Source organism: Gambusia affinis, linkage group LG01 (genome assembly GCF_019740435.1).
Source record: "Gambusia affinis linkage group LG01, SWU_Gaff_1.0, whole genome shotgun sequence".
Classification (NCBI taxonomy): Eukaryota; Metazoa; Chordata; class Actinopteri; order Cyprinodontiformes; family Poeciliidae; genus Gambusia; species Gambusia affinis.
In genome coordinates, this window is record NC_057868.1 from 41,274,205 (window position 1) to 41,293,909 (window position 19,705).

The 19,705-nt window shown below is 45.5% G+C and overlaps 3 protein-coding genes and 1 non-coding gene across 8 annotated transcripts; 2 read left to right on the plus strand and 2 right to left on the minus strand.

Moving 5' to 3' along the window:
- The first annotated feature begins 503 nt into the window (after window positions 1-503).
- On the plus strand, window positions 504-694 carry LOC122840523. Its single transcript, XR_006372251.1, has one exon. It is a non-coding gene; the product is annotated as a U2 spliceosomal RNA (small nuclear RNA).
- Window positions 695-2,028: 1,334 nt separating this feature from the next.
- On the minus strand, window positions 2,029-12,440 carry cdk16 (cyclin-dependent kinase 16). Of its 4 annotated transcripts, XM_044130555.1 has the most exons (19): window positions 12,100-12,438; window positions 10,374-10,434; window positions 10,137-10,267; window positions 9,819-10,010; window positions 9,448-9,600; window positions 9,259-9,377; window positions 8,977-9,105; window positions 8,850-8,906; window positions 8,658-8,772; window positions 7,937-8,031; window positions 7,783-7,845; window positions 7,590-7,713; window positions 7,389-7,509; window positions 6,930-7,027; window positions 6,744-6,849; window positions 6,369-6,411; window positions 6,209-6,299; window positions 6,068-6,142; window positions 2,029-3,417 (listed from the first exon to the last, which is right to left on the minus strand). In XM_044130555.1, the coding sequence occupies exons 4-19, from the start codon at window positions 9,940-9,942 to the stop codon at window positions 3,380-3,382; spliced, it is 1,551 nt and encodes a 516-aa protein (XP_043986490.1). In that variant the 5' UTR covers window positions 9,943-10,010; window positions 10,137-10,267; window positions 10,374-10,434; window positions 12,100-12,438; the 3' UTR covers window positions 2,029-3,379. The 4 variants fall into 4 exon arrangements, with proteins under 4 accessions (XP_043986490.1, XP_043986400.1, XP_043986567.1 ...); XM_044130465.1 differs by having other exon boundaries at window positions 10,137-10,434; XM_044130632.1 differs by lacking the exons at window positions 10,137-10,267; window positions 10,374-10,434 and having other exon boundaries at window positions 9,448-9,576; window positions 12,100-12,440.
- Window positions 12,441-12,765: 325 nt separating this feature from the next.
- abt1 (activator of basal transcription 1) lies at window positions 12,766-15,957 on the minus strand. Of its 2 annotated transcripts, XM_044130854.1 has the most exons (6): window positions 15,844-15,956; window positions 15,051-15,162; window positions 14,359-14,659; window positions 13,437-13,612; window positions 13,169-13,354; window positions 12,766-13,095 (listed from the first exon to the last, which is right to left on the minus strand). In XM_044130854.1, the coding sequence occupies exons 3-6, from the start codon at window positions 14,648-14,650 to the stop codon at window positions 12,913-12,915; spliced, it is 837 nt and encodes a 278-aa protein (XP_043986789.1). In that variant the 5' UTR covers window positions 14,651-14,659; window positions 15,051-15,162; window positions 15,844-15,956; the 3' UTR covers window positions 12,766-12,912. The 2 variants fall into 2 exon arrangements, with proteins under 2 accessions (XP_043986789.1, XP_043986872.1); XM_044130937.1 differs by lacking the exon at window positions 15,051-15,162 and having other exon boundaries at window positions 15,844-15,957.
- On the plus strand, window positions 15,861-19,556 carry rad51c (RAD51 paralog C). The gene is made up of 4 exons (XM_044130731.1): window positions 15,861-16,058; window positions 17,308-17,530; window positions 18,162-18,378; window positions 18,509-19,556. The coding sequence occupies exons 1-4, from the start codon at window positions 15,941-15,943 to the stop codon at window positions 19,007-19,009; spliced, it is 1,059 nt and encodes a 352-aa protein (XP_043986666.1). The 5' UTR covers window positions 15,861-15,940; the 3' UTR covers window positions 19,010-19,556.
- The last annotated feature ends 149 nt before the right edge of the window (window positions 19,557-19,705 follow it).

Below are 19,705 nucleotides of genomic sequence, written 5' to 3' on the forward strand. Positions count from 1 at the left end.
TAAGCCGTAAGCAATGTTTACACTGAGCCTACATCGCCCTCTGGTGGACATAAAGGGCGTGTTCAGCTCAAACTAGAGTCAAAACCCGGGAAACGCGTCATTAGTTTTAACCATACAGCTGCAAACAGTGTAATTAACTGTAAATCCAGTGACTTTTACATAAATGACCTTACATAAAATGCAACAGCTGCGTTCATATTTAAACCTCTAAGTAAGGATAAAACTTTTCTAAACGTGTTTCAACCTTCAGGCTTTCTATTGGAGCTCAGTGAGTCACGTGACCAGAAATGAACAAATTGGTTTCTTGTTCACATAGGTTATTTGACTAATTTGGCTCGTTCATTTTTATTTTCCGATACAAAAACAACATAAATGTTTTGGAAACTAGATTTTCTACTTACTATGTTTGATGTTTTTGAGTGATAAAATGTTAAATTATCCGGACCGTGAGTAAAAACGGGATGGTCGAGGTTGAAATGGTTACCTCCCCAGTTAAATAGGTTATCGCTTCTCGGCCTTTTGGCTAAGATCAAGTGTAGTATCTGTTCTTATCAGTTTAATATCTGATACGTCCCCTACCCGGGGACCATATATTAAATTGATTTTTGGAGCAGGGAGATGGAATAGGGGCTTGCTCCGTCCACTCCACGCATCGACCTGGTATTGCAGTACCTCCAGGAACGGTGCACCCCCTGATGCTGTTATATGTAAAATCTATATATCTACAGCTCTGATGCTGTATCTGCTGTTTTATATTAGTCGTCAAAATATCAGTTTGCACATGAGCTTATATTTTACTTGAGACAGTCATGTGAGGAAAACCTACAGAAGCATAAACTGTGGTGCAGGTAGTGCTGAAAACTCACTATAAAGTCACTTTTTCACACATTTTCAAATGTGAACCGAACATGAGCGCAGACTCCATGTTTCTGGCTGCACTACTCCTCCACAGCCACAGAGGGCGCTGGTGTTCACAATATAGCAGAGCTCTGGAGATAACTCCTTCTGAGGAGAAATTGGGTTTATTGGGTTTATTGGTGCTGGATGCTGGTTTTCAAGCTCCAGTCTGTCCTGCAGGTTTTAGATGAACTACAGGTTCAAAACCCTGGAATGAAACGTCTTCATGACCTCCTCCTGGTGTGGATCGGTTCTCCAGAACCTTAATGACCTGATTATTCTGTTCAGGTGCAGCAGAGACTCATCCAAACGTTTCAGGGCAGCGGGCCTCCAGGACAGGAGTTTGACAGCTAAGGCCTTTGATTAGGTCAGCACTAAAAGTTTGATCAATTAAAACAGAGGATTTTAATTGACCGTCTTTCCAGAGGCAGGTAGGCGGGGCAACAACTCCTCTGCCTGTGCTGAGAGTCGGGCTTCTTTCGCCAGTTTAACCTGTAAGAACCGAAGATGGAAAAGGGATCGGTGATACTCTGATCTCTTTGTGTATGCTGCCGACCTGGCTGACCTTTGACCCAGCAGTTACTGGATGTCTGCTCTGATGTGCAGCATAATACGAAGAATGCTAATATGTAGAACTAAAGCAAAGAACTTTGTTTTATCTGTCGGGGCAAGAACTGAAATGTTGGTACGAAAACCAAACAGCTGGGTCACGTCATCACAGAGGATGATGAAGATGATGAAGAAGATGATGAAGATGAACGCCAGGCAAACATTCTGGTGAGGAAGCTTCACCTGTGCTCAGATGAGGTAAAGTAAGTTTATTAACGGCTTTCCATACGTCCCTGATAAGAGATCCAGGTTGAGGTTGGAAGTGAGATGTTTGGTAACTCGGTCAGGTTCTACAGGTTCTACAGGTTGTTGTGTATCATCTCTTTGTGATGAATAAATTAATCTGTGGCTATAAATATTAAATAATCTGACTAGAAGACATTTTACCAAAGACTTTTTTACGTTTACTTAATCAAAGCTTCAGTCATTTCTTTCTATTTGAGTAAAAAATTGAAGCAAAGATTTTCTGAGACTGAAAACTCTCCAGACCAGCATGAATGCTCCTCAATAACCAACCAACACTGATAATAAATAAAGTCTTTTAATGTCAGGTCTGTTTATATATCCAGAGTACAGACAGATAAATACAAGAACAACATCCACTTCCTGTTTTCATTCAAGTAAAACAAACACTGCAGTGCTTTCTGAGCCGTCGGAAGATTTCTAATTTAACAGCATGGAAGTTCACTGGAAGAATACCATCATGCAGGTCAGAATATTGCAGAGAACTTTGGCTTAAAAACAACAACGATAGTTTAAGTAGCAGACCTGAACGCATCAGGGAGCTGCCTGAGTTACATTCAGCAGTCAGACGGAGAGAACGGGACTGGAACCAACCCCACTCCCACAGGTCAGAGGTCAACAGAAAGCTTCGTCCAACCTGCTCCTCTATGGAATGCTTTTATTTTGAAACATCCACTGCTTTCTGCTTTCTCGCCTCACAAACCGACATGTTTCAGTCAAAAACTGGATAGCGGTTAATGAGCTCTTCCTCTATTGCTAGACTCGACCCATTTATTATTTCAGTATAAAAATATCACCAACAGGTTCCTAAATCACCTGGACACCTGGGAAGCCCCGCCCACTGACCCCTGAACTCTACAGGATGGAATCAGGAAACGAAGAGCTGCTCAGACGGCCGAAACGATCAGATCGACTAACAGTCAAGATGCTGGAGAACCCAGAGACCCAGACAGGGAGAGCATGCTATCTGCCCCGTTATCTGCCCCACCAATCCTTTACCAACATGTCCCTGGGGGAATCCAGCTGATTTACTGTAAATTTCGTCACTGAGTTTCATCATGACAGAAACACAGGAAGCAGCAGAGAACTTTCACAATAAGAGTCCAGATGGCTTCGTCCAGCAGAAATGGTGTTAAACAGGAGAAGATGTAAAACACACCTGGTCATGGTGGTCAGAGGCCAGAAACTCGTTAGCAGCTAACGAGCTAATGCTAACCGGTGGTAACGGGACCTGGACCTGTTACGCTGTCAGGTCATGTGACCTGTAACTGGAACCAGGTGACTGGTTCCTGGAATCACCTGTCAGGATGTTGGGACCCGTTCCACCTGCTGCAGTGTGACGTCATCATGATGATGTCACACTGCAGCAGGTGATGCTCCTGGTCTACCATGTTTGGATTTTAAGTCTTGGAAGACGGAAGCTGATTGGTTTGTTTCTGAAACATGCTGCCCTCTGATTGGTCAGAAGCTGCTGTGATTCATTATTGCATCGTCTGTAAACACGTTTTCTTCACATTCCGGAAATCTGTAGTGTTTTCTTTGTTTCACATCAGTAGTCTCAGCTCCTTCAAAGTAAAATGTCACTTCCTGCGGTCACTTCCCTTTCAGATGGCTCCGTCTCCTTCAGGTGTCAGAAGAGCAGACTCCGCCTCCGCGTCGGGCTGGTAGCTGGTAACAGAAAATGTTTCAACGTCAGAAACCTGAAGCTCACCTGAAACTCCTGGCGACCTGCTTCACCTTCGACCCTCACTGCTCTGATGTTCTACTGAAAGGTCCGACAGTCTCTGTTGGACCAGATTAAAGTTCTGCAATCGGAACAGACCGGTCCTAAACTTCCTGAACCAAAGTTCAGAGGAATCGGGTTTGTGTTTGAGGCTCCACCAGAACCATGTTTCCCTCAGGAACCTCAGGCTCCCTGGTGAACGCCGCTAACCAAAAAGCTAGCTCCGCTAACCCTACAACAGTATTCATAAACATTACTTCTGCTAATGCTAAAGTGCTATATCAACGTGCTATATGGCACAATCTAATGCTAAATGCTAAACTACTCAACCATGTTGACACCCATCATAAGTGGTGGGCACCGCTAGCTGAAGAGCTAGCTGCGCTAACCCTACATCGGGCCCCAGGGGACGCCGTCAGTCGGCCGCGGACCAAGTTCTAAAAATAGCCACTGTCATTATGGAGACGCCATCTGGACCTCCAGAAACTTGCTGGTGAGCAGGAGCAGGCAGATCCCCCCGGTGGCTGTGATCCGGATGGCGGCAGCAAAAAGAGAAACATCGAGGGCTGCAGGTGGCCCCCCAAGGACACAGCCAGCAAGAAGAATCGCCTGAGCCTCCGTGGACGAAGGAGACGGTGACCCACAAACGGAGGTCCAAGCAGCGGCGGCCTGGCTCTCCGGGTCAGGCAGGAGGGAAGGAGCATCAGGGCAGGTTTCCCCTCTGAACCCCAGAGCTGTTTGGAGGAACGGGACGGATCCAAACCTTGTAAGGAGTCACCCTGGTCCTGTTCAACTTTTAAAACCCAGAGATTTTGTGTTTTATACTCTTGTTCTTAACTTCTTTTAGTTTAAACTGAAGAATTGTATTTTTTAAAGGAAAAGAAAATGTTTGTATAACTGTAAAATGCCATGTTTTTAAAAATGTTCAAAGTAATAAAAAATTTTTCGAAAGAAAAAAACTGTCATTATGGAGCTCTGCCAAAAATGATTTAATTTAATGTTTTTACATTGAATTAATAACATTTGTTTATATTTAGAGTTTTAAAAAAGAAAATGATAAAAACGTTTAAAATAAATTGCTTTATGCATAAAACTGTTTTCTATGGTTAAAGTTCAGAACCGGTCAGACGCCTGCAGGATTTTATCGGAGGGCGGCGGCGCCTGCAGGCTGCTACCTCTTTGCCTACCTTAAGATTTTCTTTGAAATAAAAAAAGAAAAAATAATTTACGAATTTTTTATTATCAAACTCTCTTTATTAACAAAATTATGGGAAAAAAAGATCTAATGTGTCAAAACATCTTTTACGTCTGAGTCTGTGGGGGTCAAAGGTCACCCCAGAGCTTAAATCTTATTGGTCAGTTTGCTTTTGTTTATTTGAATGATCAGAGTTTGAACCTCCTGTAGTTCTAAGAGCCGTTTGGATCCCGGTGGAGCTTTTTACCGGGTCGGTTCTGTTGGGTCGCCGGTTTATGAGCTTCTTTGATGTTTCCTGACCTGCAGAGCTGATGGGTCACCAGTTAACTGACCTCTGCTGCTCTTCCTGAGCGTGGAGCTAAAACTGAGGGTTAAACCATTTAATCTAGTGGAAGCGTTCCCAATGAATCAAACATTGTTGCTTCACCTTCTGCTCCTCTGGACTCTGACACCACCTGGACCTGGAATCTACATCCTCCTCTGGACGTGGATCTACTGGGTTTATAGGCTTCACTTCCATGTCTTTATTATTTAACATCGTTTGTGTTAAAATAAAACAAAGTGTGTTCTGCTTCAGTGGTTTAGTTTTACCTTCTGATCTGTCTGACATTTTTATTCAACATCTCCTGGTTTCAACAGGCGACCCGTCAACTGTTCAGTTCATGAAACCACAAAAACAACTAATAAACCGGCGACCCAACAGAACCGAACACTGTAAAAAACTCAGGATCTTAGAACAACAGGAGATTCAAACTCCACTCATCATTTTTAACTTACAGTAAAAATAAACTGACCAATCAGATTCAGGCTCTGGCTGACCTTTGACCCCCACAGACTCACACTGATGTGCTACATACAAAATGTTTTGGCACAAAATAACTTTCTCTTCTCTCCACAGTTTAGTTAATAGTAAAGAGGGTTGGATAATAAAATAATAATAACTTTTCTGTTTGTATCTAAAGGAAAATCTCTCAGTGCCTCCAGATGTTCAGCTGCAGCTGCAACAATCCAGACTCTCAGTCACTTTGGACAATTTAGAATCAGACAGAAAATCTCCAACAGGGAATCAAACTCACAACTCTGAACTAAGAACTTCTGATCACATGATAGTAATGAACCAATTATTACTGATAACTATTGTCAGTCGTCCCTAACATTAATATGATCATATATACATATATTAATATTGTTATAAAGGCTGAGACAACAATATTTATGTCTGAATCAAACCAGCAGCCCTTCGTGTTGCTCTGGACCCGGGAAGCAGCTCCCAGTCTCTAAGAGGTCGGTGACCTCTGACCTAGAGCACTAATCACATGAATGCTAAAGCAGGAAGCTAAAAATAATCTCTGCTATTAGCGGCAGTAGCGCCCAGTCCACCAGGTGTGACTGACGGTTACCTGGATCAGGAGCTGCCGGCGGCCTCACGCTCTCCTTCTCCAGCTGGATCTCCGACAGACTGAAGATGGACGCCGCTGAAACGTAACCATGTGACCTTAGTGACATCAGACAGGAAAGGTTGTGTCCAAGGTTACACTTACTGTCAGAAAGTGATGTCACTCTGTTTCCAAGGTTACTGAAGTAGCTATGTTTCATGGCCTCATCAGCAGAGATCCTCTTCTTCCCTTCGAACTAAAGTTCAAACACTCATCAGAACTGCTTCAGCCGTTACCTTGGAAACACTGTGAGGCATTCACTGACCTGCAGGAACTTCGACAGCAGCTCCACTCCTTCACTGCTGAGCCTGAACACAGAAAGGAGGATGCTCGGCAAAACCCTGGCTACCTGGGGGTATTTCTGGGGTGTCTGGGCATAAGGGGGTATTTCTGGGGTATCATAGCAAACCTGGGGGTTTTTCTGGGGTGTCTGGGCAAACCTGGGGTTATTTCTGGGGTATTTGGGTGTACAAGGGTATTTCAGGGGTATCTTGTCGAACCTGGGGTTACTCCTGTGGTATCTGTGCATAAGGGGGTATTTCTAGGGTATCAGGGCAAACCTGGGGTTATTTCTGGGGTATCTGAGCATATGGGGTATTTCTGGGGTATCTGGGCCTATTCCTGTGGTATCTGAGCGTACCTGGGCGTGTGGTTGCTCAGCCTCTCGGCTCGGTACTGAGGGAAGTTGAAAACCAGGAACTCCTGGTTGGAACTGATCCCAGGCCAGCTGCGCTCTCTGGGTGTTCCTGCAGACGAAAAAACCGACAGTCAGCAACAATCCTGGATGCTGATTGGCTCTCAGTGATGGAAGCTGATTGGTTAATACCCAGCAGCTTGAAGATGAAGTGAAGCTCCTCCTCCACTGTAGAGCCAGGAAAGAGAGGGCGACCCGTCACCATCTCATAGAAGATACACCCAACACCCCTGGAGACACAAACAGGTAGAGACGGGTGGAAACGGCTCGTAGAAGGCCAAAGGTCCGAACCGCCCCTTTATTAAAAACCAGAACCTCGATAGTTCAAACAAAGAGTTTCTATTTCAGGTTCCTGTTCCTGAGGCTGGTACCAGAACCGACAACCAGCGCCACTGGAGACAGGAAGAGACACCCTGGATATGTCAACAGTCCATCAGCAGGACAACCAACCATGGAGACACAACCCACAGGTTTCTGGCCAGAACCCAGAGAGAACCCGGGCGTGTGCTGGGAGAACATGCTAACACCAGGCAGAGACTTTGTTGCTCCCACTGTCCAATCTGAGAACTGGAACCACAACCAGAACCGTACCACATGTCGATGTGGGTGGAGTAATCGGTGCTGCCCAGCAGGATGTCCGGCGGCCGGTACCACAGCGTCACCACCTCATTGGAGTACGTTTTTGTTGGGATGGACTTGGCTCTGGCCAAACCTGAAGGACACCAAGAACTCTGGTCAGGTCAGAGCAGAACCAGAACCCCGTACCAGAATCAGAACCGGAGGAGAACTCACCAAAGTCGGCCAACTTGAGCTCCCCTCGCTCGTTGATCAGCAAGTTCTGGGGCTTCAGGTCTCGGTGGAGAACTTTCCTCTGGTGGCAGTAGGACAAACCGCGGAGCAACTGGAAGAGAAACAGCTGAGGCAGAAAGACCAGAACAATGAGCTGGTTCTACTGGGCCTACTGGACCAAACCATCCGTCCTCACCTTGACATTGTGAACATGGATGACGTTTCCACAGTCGTCCAGGTATTGCTTCAAATCTTTGTCCTGAAATTTAAAAATCCAGATAATTCTGGTTAAATCAGGGGATTAATAATCAATAAGCCTATTGATCCGGCATTTCCCGGTAACGACTCACCAGGTACTCAAAGACTAGCGTGAGAGATTTCTGTGTGTGGATGATGTCATGAAGCGTCACGATGTTGGCGTGTTTCAGGTCCTTCAGCAGAGACACTGCAGGAGAAAAGACACGTCAACCAGCAACACAACCTGCAACACGTCAACCAGCAACACGTCAACCTGCAACACGTCAACCAGCAACACAACCAGCAACACGTCAACCTGCAGCACGTCAACCTGCAACACAACCAGCAACACGTCAACCTGCAACACAACCTGCAACACGTCAACCTGCAGCACGTCAACCAGCAACACGTCAACCAGCAACACAACCTGCAACACGTCAACCTGCAGCACGTCAACCAGCAACACGTCAACCAGCAACACAACCTGCAACACGTCAACCTGCAGCACGTCAACCAGCAACACGTCAACCAGCAACACAACCTGCAGCACGTCAACCAGCAACACAACCTGCAACACGTCAACCAGCAACACGTCAACCAGCAACACAACCTGCAGCACGTCAACCAGCAACACAACCTGCAGCACGTCAACCAGCAACACAACCTGCAGCACGTCAACCAGCAACACGTCAACCTGCAGCACGTCAACCAGCAACACGTCAACCCTGTGACTCATGTTGCTAATTGCTGCAGCTGGGTGTTGTTAGTTGCTGCAGCTGATTGATCATGCAACTAGCAGCGTGTTCCGTGTAACCAGCGGGTTGCAGCCGGTACCTTCTCTGATTGCCGTGCAGGGAGCTCCCTCTTCATGTTCTAGGCGGATCTCCTTCAGGGCAACCAGGTTGTCGGTCAGTTTGCTGCGACCTTTGTACACTGTGGCGTAGGTCCCCTGCAGACAGACAGGTGGCGCTCTGAGAACCCGGACGAGTCGGTTCCTAAACACTCGGACTCGGTCTGTGAGCTCACCTCTCCCAGTTTGTCCAGTTTGATGTAAGTCTCCAGTTTCCCGAACCCGATCTCCGACTGCACACAGAGAGAAACACGCTGAGCCGACGACGGCCGGGCGCAGCGGCGCGGCGGAGAGGAAACGTACCAGAGACACTCGGCGGAGCCGCCTGCTGATTGGCTGCTCGAACAGAGCTGGACCAATCACGCTGAACTTCTCCAGGTAATCATCAGGAAGACGGATATCCGCCGGCAACGACAGACGCTTGTTGATGTCCTGAAACACGAGAAGAGACGGACTTCACCTTTTGATGTCAGAGGTCAGCAGGGGTCAGGAGGTCAAGTTTCTGCTAAAACCTGACCAGTAAAACACTGGACTGGTTCTGATCAGGTGTGTTTTGTGCGTCCAGTTCTGGTTCCGGTCTGTTACCTCCGTTGAGATCTTCTTGTTCCTCAGTCGGACTCGGACCGGACTCTGAACATCGTCTGAAGACGAAGGCGGATCGCTTTCTCCACCAGAGTTTATCTTGACGTCTTCATGAACTATTTCTGAAAGAACCAGCAGAAGTTTCAGACTCGGCTTCGGAACCAGAGCCGCCAGGTTTCTCATGGCCGGTACCGAGTCTGGTGGCCCGGTTCAGGTAGGAACTCAGGCTGCGGCCGAGACCGCGGGGCCTCCTCATGGAGCCGCCGTAGGACTGCAGCAACGAGTGGACCGAAGACGACGAGGCCCGGACCTTTAGAGCCGCTGAGGAACGAAGAGACGGGACCTCTGGGGGGGGTTAGAAGTGATGCAGTGGAAATCACATCTAGATGTTAAACATCTAGAATCCTGAATCTATTTTTTTAGCTTTGCTTCATTCATGGGCTAAACCCAGATTATAATCTAATCTATATATATAATCTAAGGCCCACTGTCAGAGACCTGAGTGGTCCCAACAGAACCCTTCGGTACCAGACTGTAACGCTGGTCCCTGAACAGGAAGTCACCTGAATCGCTGTGTGACGTCACTTCCTGCGTGTTGGAGTCGTTCAGCGCCCGGTCCCCGCCGCCGGCCCCGCCCCTCCCCAGAGTGACGGACAGCTGCCGTTTGAGCTTCCTGATCCGCTCCATGAGGGGGGGTCCGGGCGGCAGAGGGGGGCGAGACGCCGACGGGGGCGGAGCCGTCCACCTGGAGACACCTGGACAGGTAAACACATGGGTAAGCAACAAACCGCAGCTCTGCGACCTTCTGGATCTGATTTACTGATTGTCCTCGGATAAACACCCGATGCATCCCTGAAACAGCTTAATCCTGTTCCAGTTACCATGGAGACCGACTCTGTGATGTTAACCCATAGGCGTAACTTCCTGAAGGAACACCAACACCTCCTGCTCCTTTCGTTTTCGTTGTGTGCCTGCATCCATGTGCGGACAGTAACTCGGCAGCAGCTGCACGCTGGATTCAAAGCATTAACAGTTAGTTAATGAATTTTAAAATTCCTTTGAAACGTAAACGCCAAGTCCGCTCAGTGATCTAGTGGATTTGACATTATGTGACTCACTGCGTTGTTGCTTTGCGTCGAGTCGGGAATATCGTGAAAATTACACAATCAAGCAAAGAATCTGAAATAGGGACGCAAAGTTTTATATTAACTGAAAACGAAACGACAGCAAGATAACAAGGTCCTAAGGAATCACTTCACAGGTCAGTAAAAAGCCTTAATTAAGAATGAATATAAGAGTAGAGAGTAGGTTAGCTATGCTAGCTTAGCTTTTATCAACATGTACTCTTGCTGTGCAGGTTGGAGTATTTTGGTTCAATTAACACAAAATAAGAACTACACACATTTTCTGACAGTTTAAGTAGCTCATCAACCACTGCGATGAGTTTTTATGTACTTTTTTGTGAAATGTTTTGTGTTAATTCCTGATGCACTTGAACATAATCTCTGCTCTGTTCCCGGGGCTGTTGTTAATGGTTACCATGGCAACCTGTCCGTTAGGCAGGCAGACTGGGAAAAGTAATACAATCACCCGTTTTTCTACATTTTCCATAGACTAATTGCATGATTGAACGTGGCAATATTCAGATCAATCAACAGATAGGTAAAATATTTTATAAAGCATAAAGAGTCAAAGTTTAAATTTTAAACCATGGCTCCTACAGCGACAATTAAGTAAAATTAAATTATTAGTCAATATAAAAGAGAAATTCACTTTGTTCTCTCTTGTATATTTACAGAACTGACAGAAACCAAACTATTTATAGATTTATATGCAGAGAGAATATATATTTTACATACGTCCAAACATCAGCATCTCAGCTTTAAGCCACATTTTATAGAATCCAGTAATAACTCTACTCACCAAATATTTGCTATTTTAAAGCAAATATACTCATTCCATGAATTAGAATATGACTGAAAAATTCCTAATTCCTAATTCCATCACCAAGTGAAAGACATTATATAGATTAATTAGATGTTTTAACGTATTTATATTTTGCAGTATGTTTAATACCTGCTAAAAGGTTATTCTCTAAAGGTACTATTAATCTGACAAGCCTGATCAGGACGTATATACTAATTTACTGAAAAAGACTGTCTGGCATTCACAAGTTTTGGCTTTATTCTTGCACTAAAAGAGGAAAGGCCTTCCGGTCACTGTGCTACATCAGCGCTCCCCACCCGGCTCCTCCTCCACCAACTTGCAAAACAAAGTTACACCCTTGGGTTAACCTGATCCTTCCCGTCCAATTAGTCAGCAACGCTGGCCCAGGTTTCCATGGTTACTCTTTGTGAAACACAGTCAGGGACCTGTGATGCTGAGGTTAACATCTCAGCCAATCAATCAACAGCTTTCAGCATGACGTCACAGATTAGTGGGTGCCTCAGACTGCTTTCAGAAGGTCCCGAACCTGGCCGGACTCCGAGTGGACCGAGCCTGGTACCGGAGGCTTTGTGTGATCCAGTTTCAGTCAGGAATTAATTATTTTTTATAAATTATTCCTAACTAATTTTATTTAACTCATTCATTATTAGCGGATGTGGTCGGTGTTCTTGCTGCAGGTTAAACTTCCTCAGCTTGGAACCCAGAACCGAACTGAACCGAATCAAACCCTGTTTCTGCTGCTCACAGCTAGCCTGCTAGCCCGGCTCCGTCTACCTCCTGAACACCTGCAGCGGGCTTCGTGTTCTTCCTGCGCTCCGGCTCCGGTTCGGTAACGGCTACCGGGCCGGAGAGCCAGGGAACCAGGTCCGCTGCCTCCACCCTTGACCCGGTACTTACCGTCAGAGGCGGACCCGGTCCGGCCCGGGTTCTGCGTGGTTCGGTTCAGTCTGAAGGAGGTTCGGGTCTCTCCGTCTCCCAGTAATCCGCCGCCATGTTCCTACTCCACTGCGTCATGACGTCGTATAACCCCGCCCCCTGAGTGTTTGTAAACAAACTGGTGGTTTTCGATCTTCAATCTAGAAACTTAATATAACGTAAGCAAGTCACAAACTATGAAGGTATTTCAATGGAATTATTGTTTTTTTATGATCATGACTTATTTTTTTTGCAGATTAGTTTTTCTTCAGCTTTACGAAGTAATCCAGCGAAGAAGTTCTCCAATTGTTGGTGAACTTCCAGTGGCTGATGCTTTTCCAGACTTGACTGATTGTTTTTTTTACAACAAAATGTTTGTAAAAAAAAATAATAAAAAGTTTTTGTATTTTATTAAATTTAACTACAGAAATAATTTATGCATCAAAAGGATCTTTATAACAACCTGTGATCTGTGATATTTGACTCAAACGTGTTGATGTGACCCAAATGAACGGAAGTGACTGGCGCCCCCTGCAGGCAGGCCGATATAAATGTTCCAGGTCGGGTTCAGCTGTAAACCGAACTGGACTGAAACCACTGGAAGTTCAGTTTGTTGGAGTCCTGGCTCCATATTTTATCAGACAAAACCAAAGTCCAGCAAACTTTATTTACAAAAATCTAAAGATAATGAGGATCAGTGGGAGGAGCCAAGCAATGGCCCCGCCCCTTCCAGACACCAGGAAGTGTATGAGTCAGGTTCTGTTTACTGTCCCCATAGGAACAAGTTTACAAGCTTCACTCTGATTGGTTGGAGTTAAAGATCTTAGCCAGCAACGAGACATTGGATTGGCTCTCCTGCTGCATGAGGCGGGCCTTATTCAGGCGCTTCTGGGTAATGGAGTCCTTTTTCTTCTTCTTCTTCTTCTGGATCTCCTCTTCTGTCTGGCGCTGAGTGAAGTCCCACGTCTTCTCCTCCACCTGAGGACAACAAAACGGTTTACCTGTCTGTGACTCAGATGTTCACCTGTCTGTCGGACCCGTCTGTCTCTACCTGTTCTCCGTCTCTCTGCCGTTTCTTCCTCAGGTGTTCCAGGTGGGCGCTCTTCTCTACGTTGCTCAGGTAGAAGCTGGTTTCCTTCTTGGCCTGAGACACTTCGGCCCGGAGTCTCTGCTGCAGCACCGTCTGCTCATAGGCCAGCCGCTCGCTCAGGTGAGTCCAGTGGAACCTGTGCAGGTACTTCAGAGACAGACAGACGTCGACAGGTGAGACTCAGCTGCTGATGGAGCAGTGGGGAACCAGGGAGGGGACCAGGCGGTACCTTGATGTTCCAGAGGTCAGAGAAGAACCTCTGCCGTTTCTTGGTTCCCATCGGCGTGTTGTGCAGCGACAGCGCCACCCGCTTCGCCACCCGCTTGTCCCTGAACTCCACCCAACCTTCAGTGTAGTCGCACCTCCTGGAGCCGGACTTCTTCTTCTTCCTCCTCACCTGCCGGTCTGCGGGATCAACGCAGCCAGGTTAGGAACAGCAACCAGAACCTTCTACAGCAACAACAGGCTTTCACTTCAGAGGAACAAATAATAAACAACCCTGCAGCTGCATAATTCACCTGCAGGGAGGGAAATTATGGAAACTGTGAGGTTTGGTGAAAGTGGAGGCGAGGTGTTAACGAGTCAAACTTCTGTTTTCTGATTGTTAATCTTAAGTAACTTGGAGGAGAAACCTGAACTGAGCATGGAAATATAAAAGGGTCAACATTCACATGTGGGGAACCCCAAGGCTCAGTCCTGGTGCCTCTCATATTTGATATCTAAGTTCCCATTGGCTCAGGTTATTACGATAAAATGAGTTACCATGGCAACGCATATGATACACAGCTCTACATTATGATGTCACCAGGTGACTCTGAACCATCCAATCACTGCACAGAAGCTGAGAACAAGTGGAGGTGACAAAACGTTCACCAACTGAACAGAAACTGAACTTATTATTATTATTAGTGTGGCTGAATGAAGAAAACCAAAGAACTGCTGAAACACTGATTTTATTTAAGTCAAGAGTAAGAAAACACCTGGATGGAGGATGTGATCCATTGATCAATATGTTAGATTAGGAGTTTGACTAAATGTAATGTTGATTTCTTGTTTCATAACTGATAACAGCAGGACGTTCTGATGATGTAAAACTGTGTGTGTGTGTGTGTGTGTGTAGTGTGTGTGTGTGTGTTATGTGTGTGTCGTACCCTCTGGCTGCAGGAAAATGCGTCCGATCTCTCCGTAGGCTGACAGCAGGTTCCTCAGGTGTTTGGGGCGGAGCCTGGGAGGAATGTGGCCCAGGTAGATGATACCTGGAACACACTTCCTCTCCTTCTTATTCTTCACCTCATCATCATCAACAGCAGAAGCTCCTTTCTGCTCACTAGCTGCTTCCTCCTCCTCTTCGCTCTGAGTGCTCGTCTTCCTCTCCTTCTCTTCCTCCTCTGGACTCTGGCCTGTTGTCTTCCTCTGTTTCTCCTCTTCTTCTCGCCTCTTCATCTCTGTGATCTACAAGCAGAGAAACATGAGACTTCATGTATCCAATCGAATCAGTATCATTATCTCAGTAGCTCCGCCTGGTGGAAACACTGAGTTTAACAGGACAATGCGTAAATAATCCAGAGGACACAATAATAAACCTTCTGATTGATTTCTGGATTCATCTTCCAGAAAACAAACAATAAAATAAGTTTTAAACTTGAACTTCCTTCAACAAACATCCTGAGGAGGAACCCATAGAAACCTTCAACCCTCCAGTCAACATCCAGTAAAACTTCCTGCTGGACCCTCAGACGGCAGCTTCCTCCACACTCAACTTCCTGTCAGAAACTCAAGCAACTTCCGGTTTCCTCTGCTGCGGGTCAGCCTGCTTATTATCAATAATAACTAATGAACTTACCCGATCAACCAGCCGCAGATCACGTCTTGATCAACAAACCGATGTGGACTCACATGGAACTACCGTCGCGTCCGACTGACGTCACTAAAGCTGCAACGTAGATTCCTGTTGTCTTTTCAAAATAAGATGAAGCTAAATAAATAATTTTAAACGGAATAAATAAATTTTCTTTTTGCAGTAATTCTTATTGTTGTGATTTTATATATAATATTTAATATATGTAAAAATTAAAAGAGAATTCAGGAAAAACTGCATATTAATTCAACTTGTCAGAAGTAGTTTAATACAGAGCTGAGTAGCAACAAGTTACATTTACTGTTGGAAAATCATTTTAAGAGTAGTTTTACTGCACTATGCTTTTTCACGTCTAATATTGGTTTCATGAGTTTTACATTTATTTTTACATGTTTCTTTTATCTTGATGTTTTATTTTGTATTCATATTATTCCTTAATATAATTTTTTTCGTTTTCCAGAATTTGGTCATAACAAGATTAGATGACAAACCGTAAACTGTATAAAACTGTTTGTAACGAGTTTTCACATCCCTGTTGGTATTTCCTGTTAATTTATTTTTGATAACTGCATAGTACTTTCTATTGGTGGAGTGAAGAAGCTCAAAGTGAGACTTAAAATGGAAACTTAAAGAAGTCTCCATTTTCATGATTAATCTTATCCATAATAATTTTATAGTAATTTAAATGTACCACAAATATTACATTTTTATCATTTTTATCCTGATTCTTGTTAAATGTAAAATTATTTTAGAAATTAAACATTTAAAATGAAAACACCTGAACTCAGCAGCAAAGCAGAAATCCTGCGGCCTTTCGTTTGAAAAGTGGAAGCGGAAGTGCAGGGAGGAAGCGGGCTGCTGTGAGCGCGGTGAGGATGAGGAGGCCCGTGTCCAGTTTGAGTTTGAGCTCCAGTGTGAAGGGGAAACTGGTGAGAGCTGGTTTCCAGTTCACCACTGACCTGCAGGACCTGAACCCGGAACACCTGAGCGCAGGTAGCGCGCCTCTGGCCGCGGAAACACGTCATCTCATGACGTCATAATGTTTTGAGGCATCTCGTTTTCATATTGAGGCTAAATTGTTAAAGTTAAAGTAGAAACTAAATAAAGTTCCGGTTAAATTTGTTCTGTCACAGAAATTCTGGAAAAGAAGGAAATTTCATAGAAAATATACGATATTTTTTCTATGAAAAATGTTCTTCTATTTATAGGAAAATATTATTAACTCATCAAACTTGGTGTGATGAGTTTTAAGCTCAAACTCATTTTGGTTTGACAAGCTGAGCGGATATACGGTTCTGATAACTTATATCTGGTTCTGGTTCTGGTTCTTTGACTGGTCCAGTTGACCCTTTATGGATAAAGATGATTTTTTTTTTTCTTCATTCAATCAGAGACTGAATAAAACCTGAAGTGATCAGTGATTGGATTCACCATCAGAAACTTGATCAAATGTGATCTAAACATCAATTTAATTTATTAGTGTCAAATATTATTTTTATATTTTTATCCCTTTTTATGTCTAATGTAACTGGGTTTATATTATAGTTGTATATTTTCACAAAATGTTTTCTTTAATGTACCTGTTCTTGTTCCTCTGTCATGAGGGGTTTGGTCCTCCAGCTCCGCCCTTCTTTCTTCTTCTTTTGCTGCTGGTCCTCCAGGACCATTATAAATGTTATTAATTTCCACTTCCCTTTTGTTACTGGTTCCACTGGGAAGGGGCAAGTTTTATAATTCATTGTAATCCTTTCATTTATATTGTTCAAATGTTTGTTTTTCTTTCTGTATTAATGATAAGTTGTTTGAATATTTTCATTTGAGTTGCTATTACGCCTTTACAACAGTTGATGCATGCTAACACTATTATTTTGTATAGATCGGGTTGGAGAACTGGAGCACATGCTATGTGCTAATGCTAAACGGAGAGCCTCTAAACCCAGACTTGGTGTTTTGTGGTTTGACTGATCACCACATAAAACACAACGCAGAAGTCCAGCACTCACACCAACATTAAAGATGTTTACATTAAACATCTTTAATGTTTAATTCTGTACAGAGTGCAAAATTAAACATTATCTTATTAAAGTTTAATTTTTTTTAACAAGATCGTCATGAAATTTTTGTCTTATTATTTTATTTTTAATAACAAGTCATTTAAAGGTATTTCATTTTCCTGATGACATCACACTGCTTTCCTAATGACAGAAATCTAAAATGTTGCTCTGATTTGTTTTGTGTGCAGAGGCTGGAGTCTCCCAGCAGGAGGCGCTGGAGGCGCTGCAGGCTGCCAGCTCGGGGCACGGCGTTGCCCCGGTAACAGCTCTGGAGCTCCTGCAGAAGGAGGAGGAGTTCAGGAGCATCGTGACGTTCTGCTCCCAGCTGGACGAGGCGCTCGGAGGAGGAGTTCCTGTCGGGAAAGTGACGGAGATCTGCGGAGCTCCAGGAGTCGGGAAAACACAGCTGTGGTCAGGAAACACACACCTGGTCACACACCTGGTCACACACACTGCAGGTCGTGAACAGGCGTTTCCTCCCATGACCTGGAGCGTGTCTTCAGGTCTGAACATGGCTGGAAGTAACAGCCTCACGACAATCGCACCCAGAGGGTCAGTGAGGTCATCAAGGTCACTAATAGGGTCGCTAAGGTCACTATTGAGCCAGTTTAGGTCACTAATTGGGTCATTAGGGTCAATAGGTGTTAAAGGTCAATGATGAGTTTGATAAAATATTTAATTTGAATATTTCTGCATTTCTGAGTTCAGAGCTGGAAAGCAGCCTGACGGTCCAACTTGTCCTGAGAGACGCCATGTTTTGGTCCCATGTCCCAAGCTGTGATTGGCTGATAAGCAGCCAATCAGAAGCCATCAGGTTCATCCTGTGAGTCTCAGCAGGTGATGGCAGGATGAAGGCTGAGGTCAGATCCTGGTTTACCATCAACCCAACATGTGGACATCCTGTCTGCAGTCCACTGTCCCTGACCACTTCCTGTCCTGGAGGGGGCGCTGCTGCTCTATGAAACCTCACTACCAACCGGACCCAGAACCGGTTCCTCTGGACAAACGGGTTCTGGTTCTAACTGGTTCTGGTTCTGCCCAGCCTGCAGCTGGCCGTGGACGTCCAGGTGCCGGCGGTGTTTGGCGGTCTTGGGGGTCAGGTTCTGTTCGTGGACACAGAGGGCGGGTTCCAGGTCCAGAGGCTGGTGGACCTGGCCGGCGCCGCCGTGCGCCACTGCTCGCTGCTGGCTGAGGATGAGGAGCAACGCGTTGCCATGACGACCTTCACGGTGGAGAGCATCCTGTCAAACATCTTCCTGGTAGGTCGGGTTCCTGGTTCTGTTGAACCCGGTTCCTTTAATCAGCTTATAGCTGAAGGTCTTATGGACTGGTGTTGCCATGGTAACCCTGAGGCAGCAGGGCTCTGATTGGCCGTGTGTGTGTTCCCAGGTGCGTTGCCGTGACTACGTGGAGCTGCTGGCCGAGCTGCACCTGCTGCCCGGCTTCCTGTCGGACCGACCGAGGCTCCGCCTCCTCGTCATCGACAGCGTGGCGTTCCCGTTCCTGCGTCTCCATGACGATCTGTCCCAGAGGACACGACTCCTCCAGAGCCTCGGCCTGCGGCTTATCGCTGTGGCGACGGGCCACAACATTGCCGTGGTAACCACCAACCACATGACCACGCGGCTGCGCGGCGGCCAGGCGCAGCTGGCGCCGGCGCTGGGCGACGTCTGGGGCCACGCCCCCTCCATCAGGCTCCTCCTTCGGTGGGAGGAGTCACGGCGGCTGGCCTCCATCCTTAAATCCCCGGGTCACATGGACGCCAGCGTCCAATACCAGATCACCTGCCAGGGCTTCAGGGACGCTGACCAATCAGAGCGGCCGCAGAGCAAAAGGCCTCGAACTCAGACCGACCAATCAGCTTCCAGCAGGAAAAACACTGGCATGTGATTGGTCAGGGACTTTCAGCCAATCAGAGATCAGAGCCTGAAGTTCAGTCTGCTCCGCTGCTCTCTGCTGGCTTTTCATTGGCTGAGAGGAACTCTCAGGTGTTCCCATCCAGCTGTGTTTGCTGCTTTTACCTGCGCTGCTCCAGCTTAGCTCCACCCCCTGCGTGATGTCACTCAGGCGATGCTGCAGCAAATCCAGACAAAGAAACTTGAACCTGATCCTGGAGCTGCAGGAGTCCAGGTGTGTCCAGCTGCTCCTCATCGCCTCCATCGCCTGTCGGTAACCGTGGTAACTGTGGTTGAAGAATAAATAGATGATTTTCTGTGTTTGTAGAAACGGGTTCATTTTATTTCCGTTCATGGAGTCCAGAAACACTTTAAAATGTTAAACCAGGAGAGGCTAAACTAAACTGATAATTTCTTACTGGACACAGATTTTATAAGGAAATGGACATTGGCCTTAATAAAGAAAGATAAATGACTTTTCTATTTTAATAATAAGAAGAATACATTTGATTTGAAACTGCCTTTCTTAAAATAAAGAAAATAATCCTAGAAATAGTAAATCAGTGAACGTATTTTCAGCAATAATACTTACAATGAAATTAAAAATATACCTATTAATAAAAGAGGAACATTTTTTATTTATTTTCTGATGCAGCTCAAAGACTGATGAAGGTCTAAATGTGTGATTCCT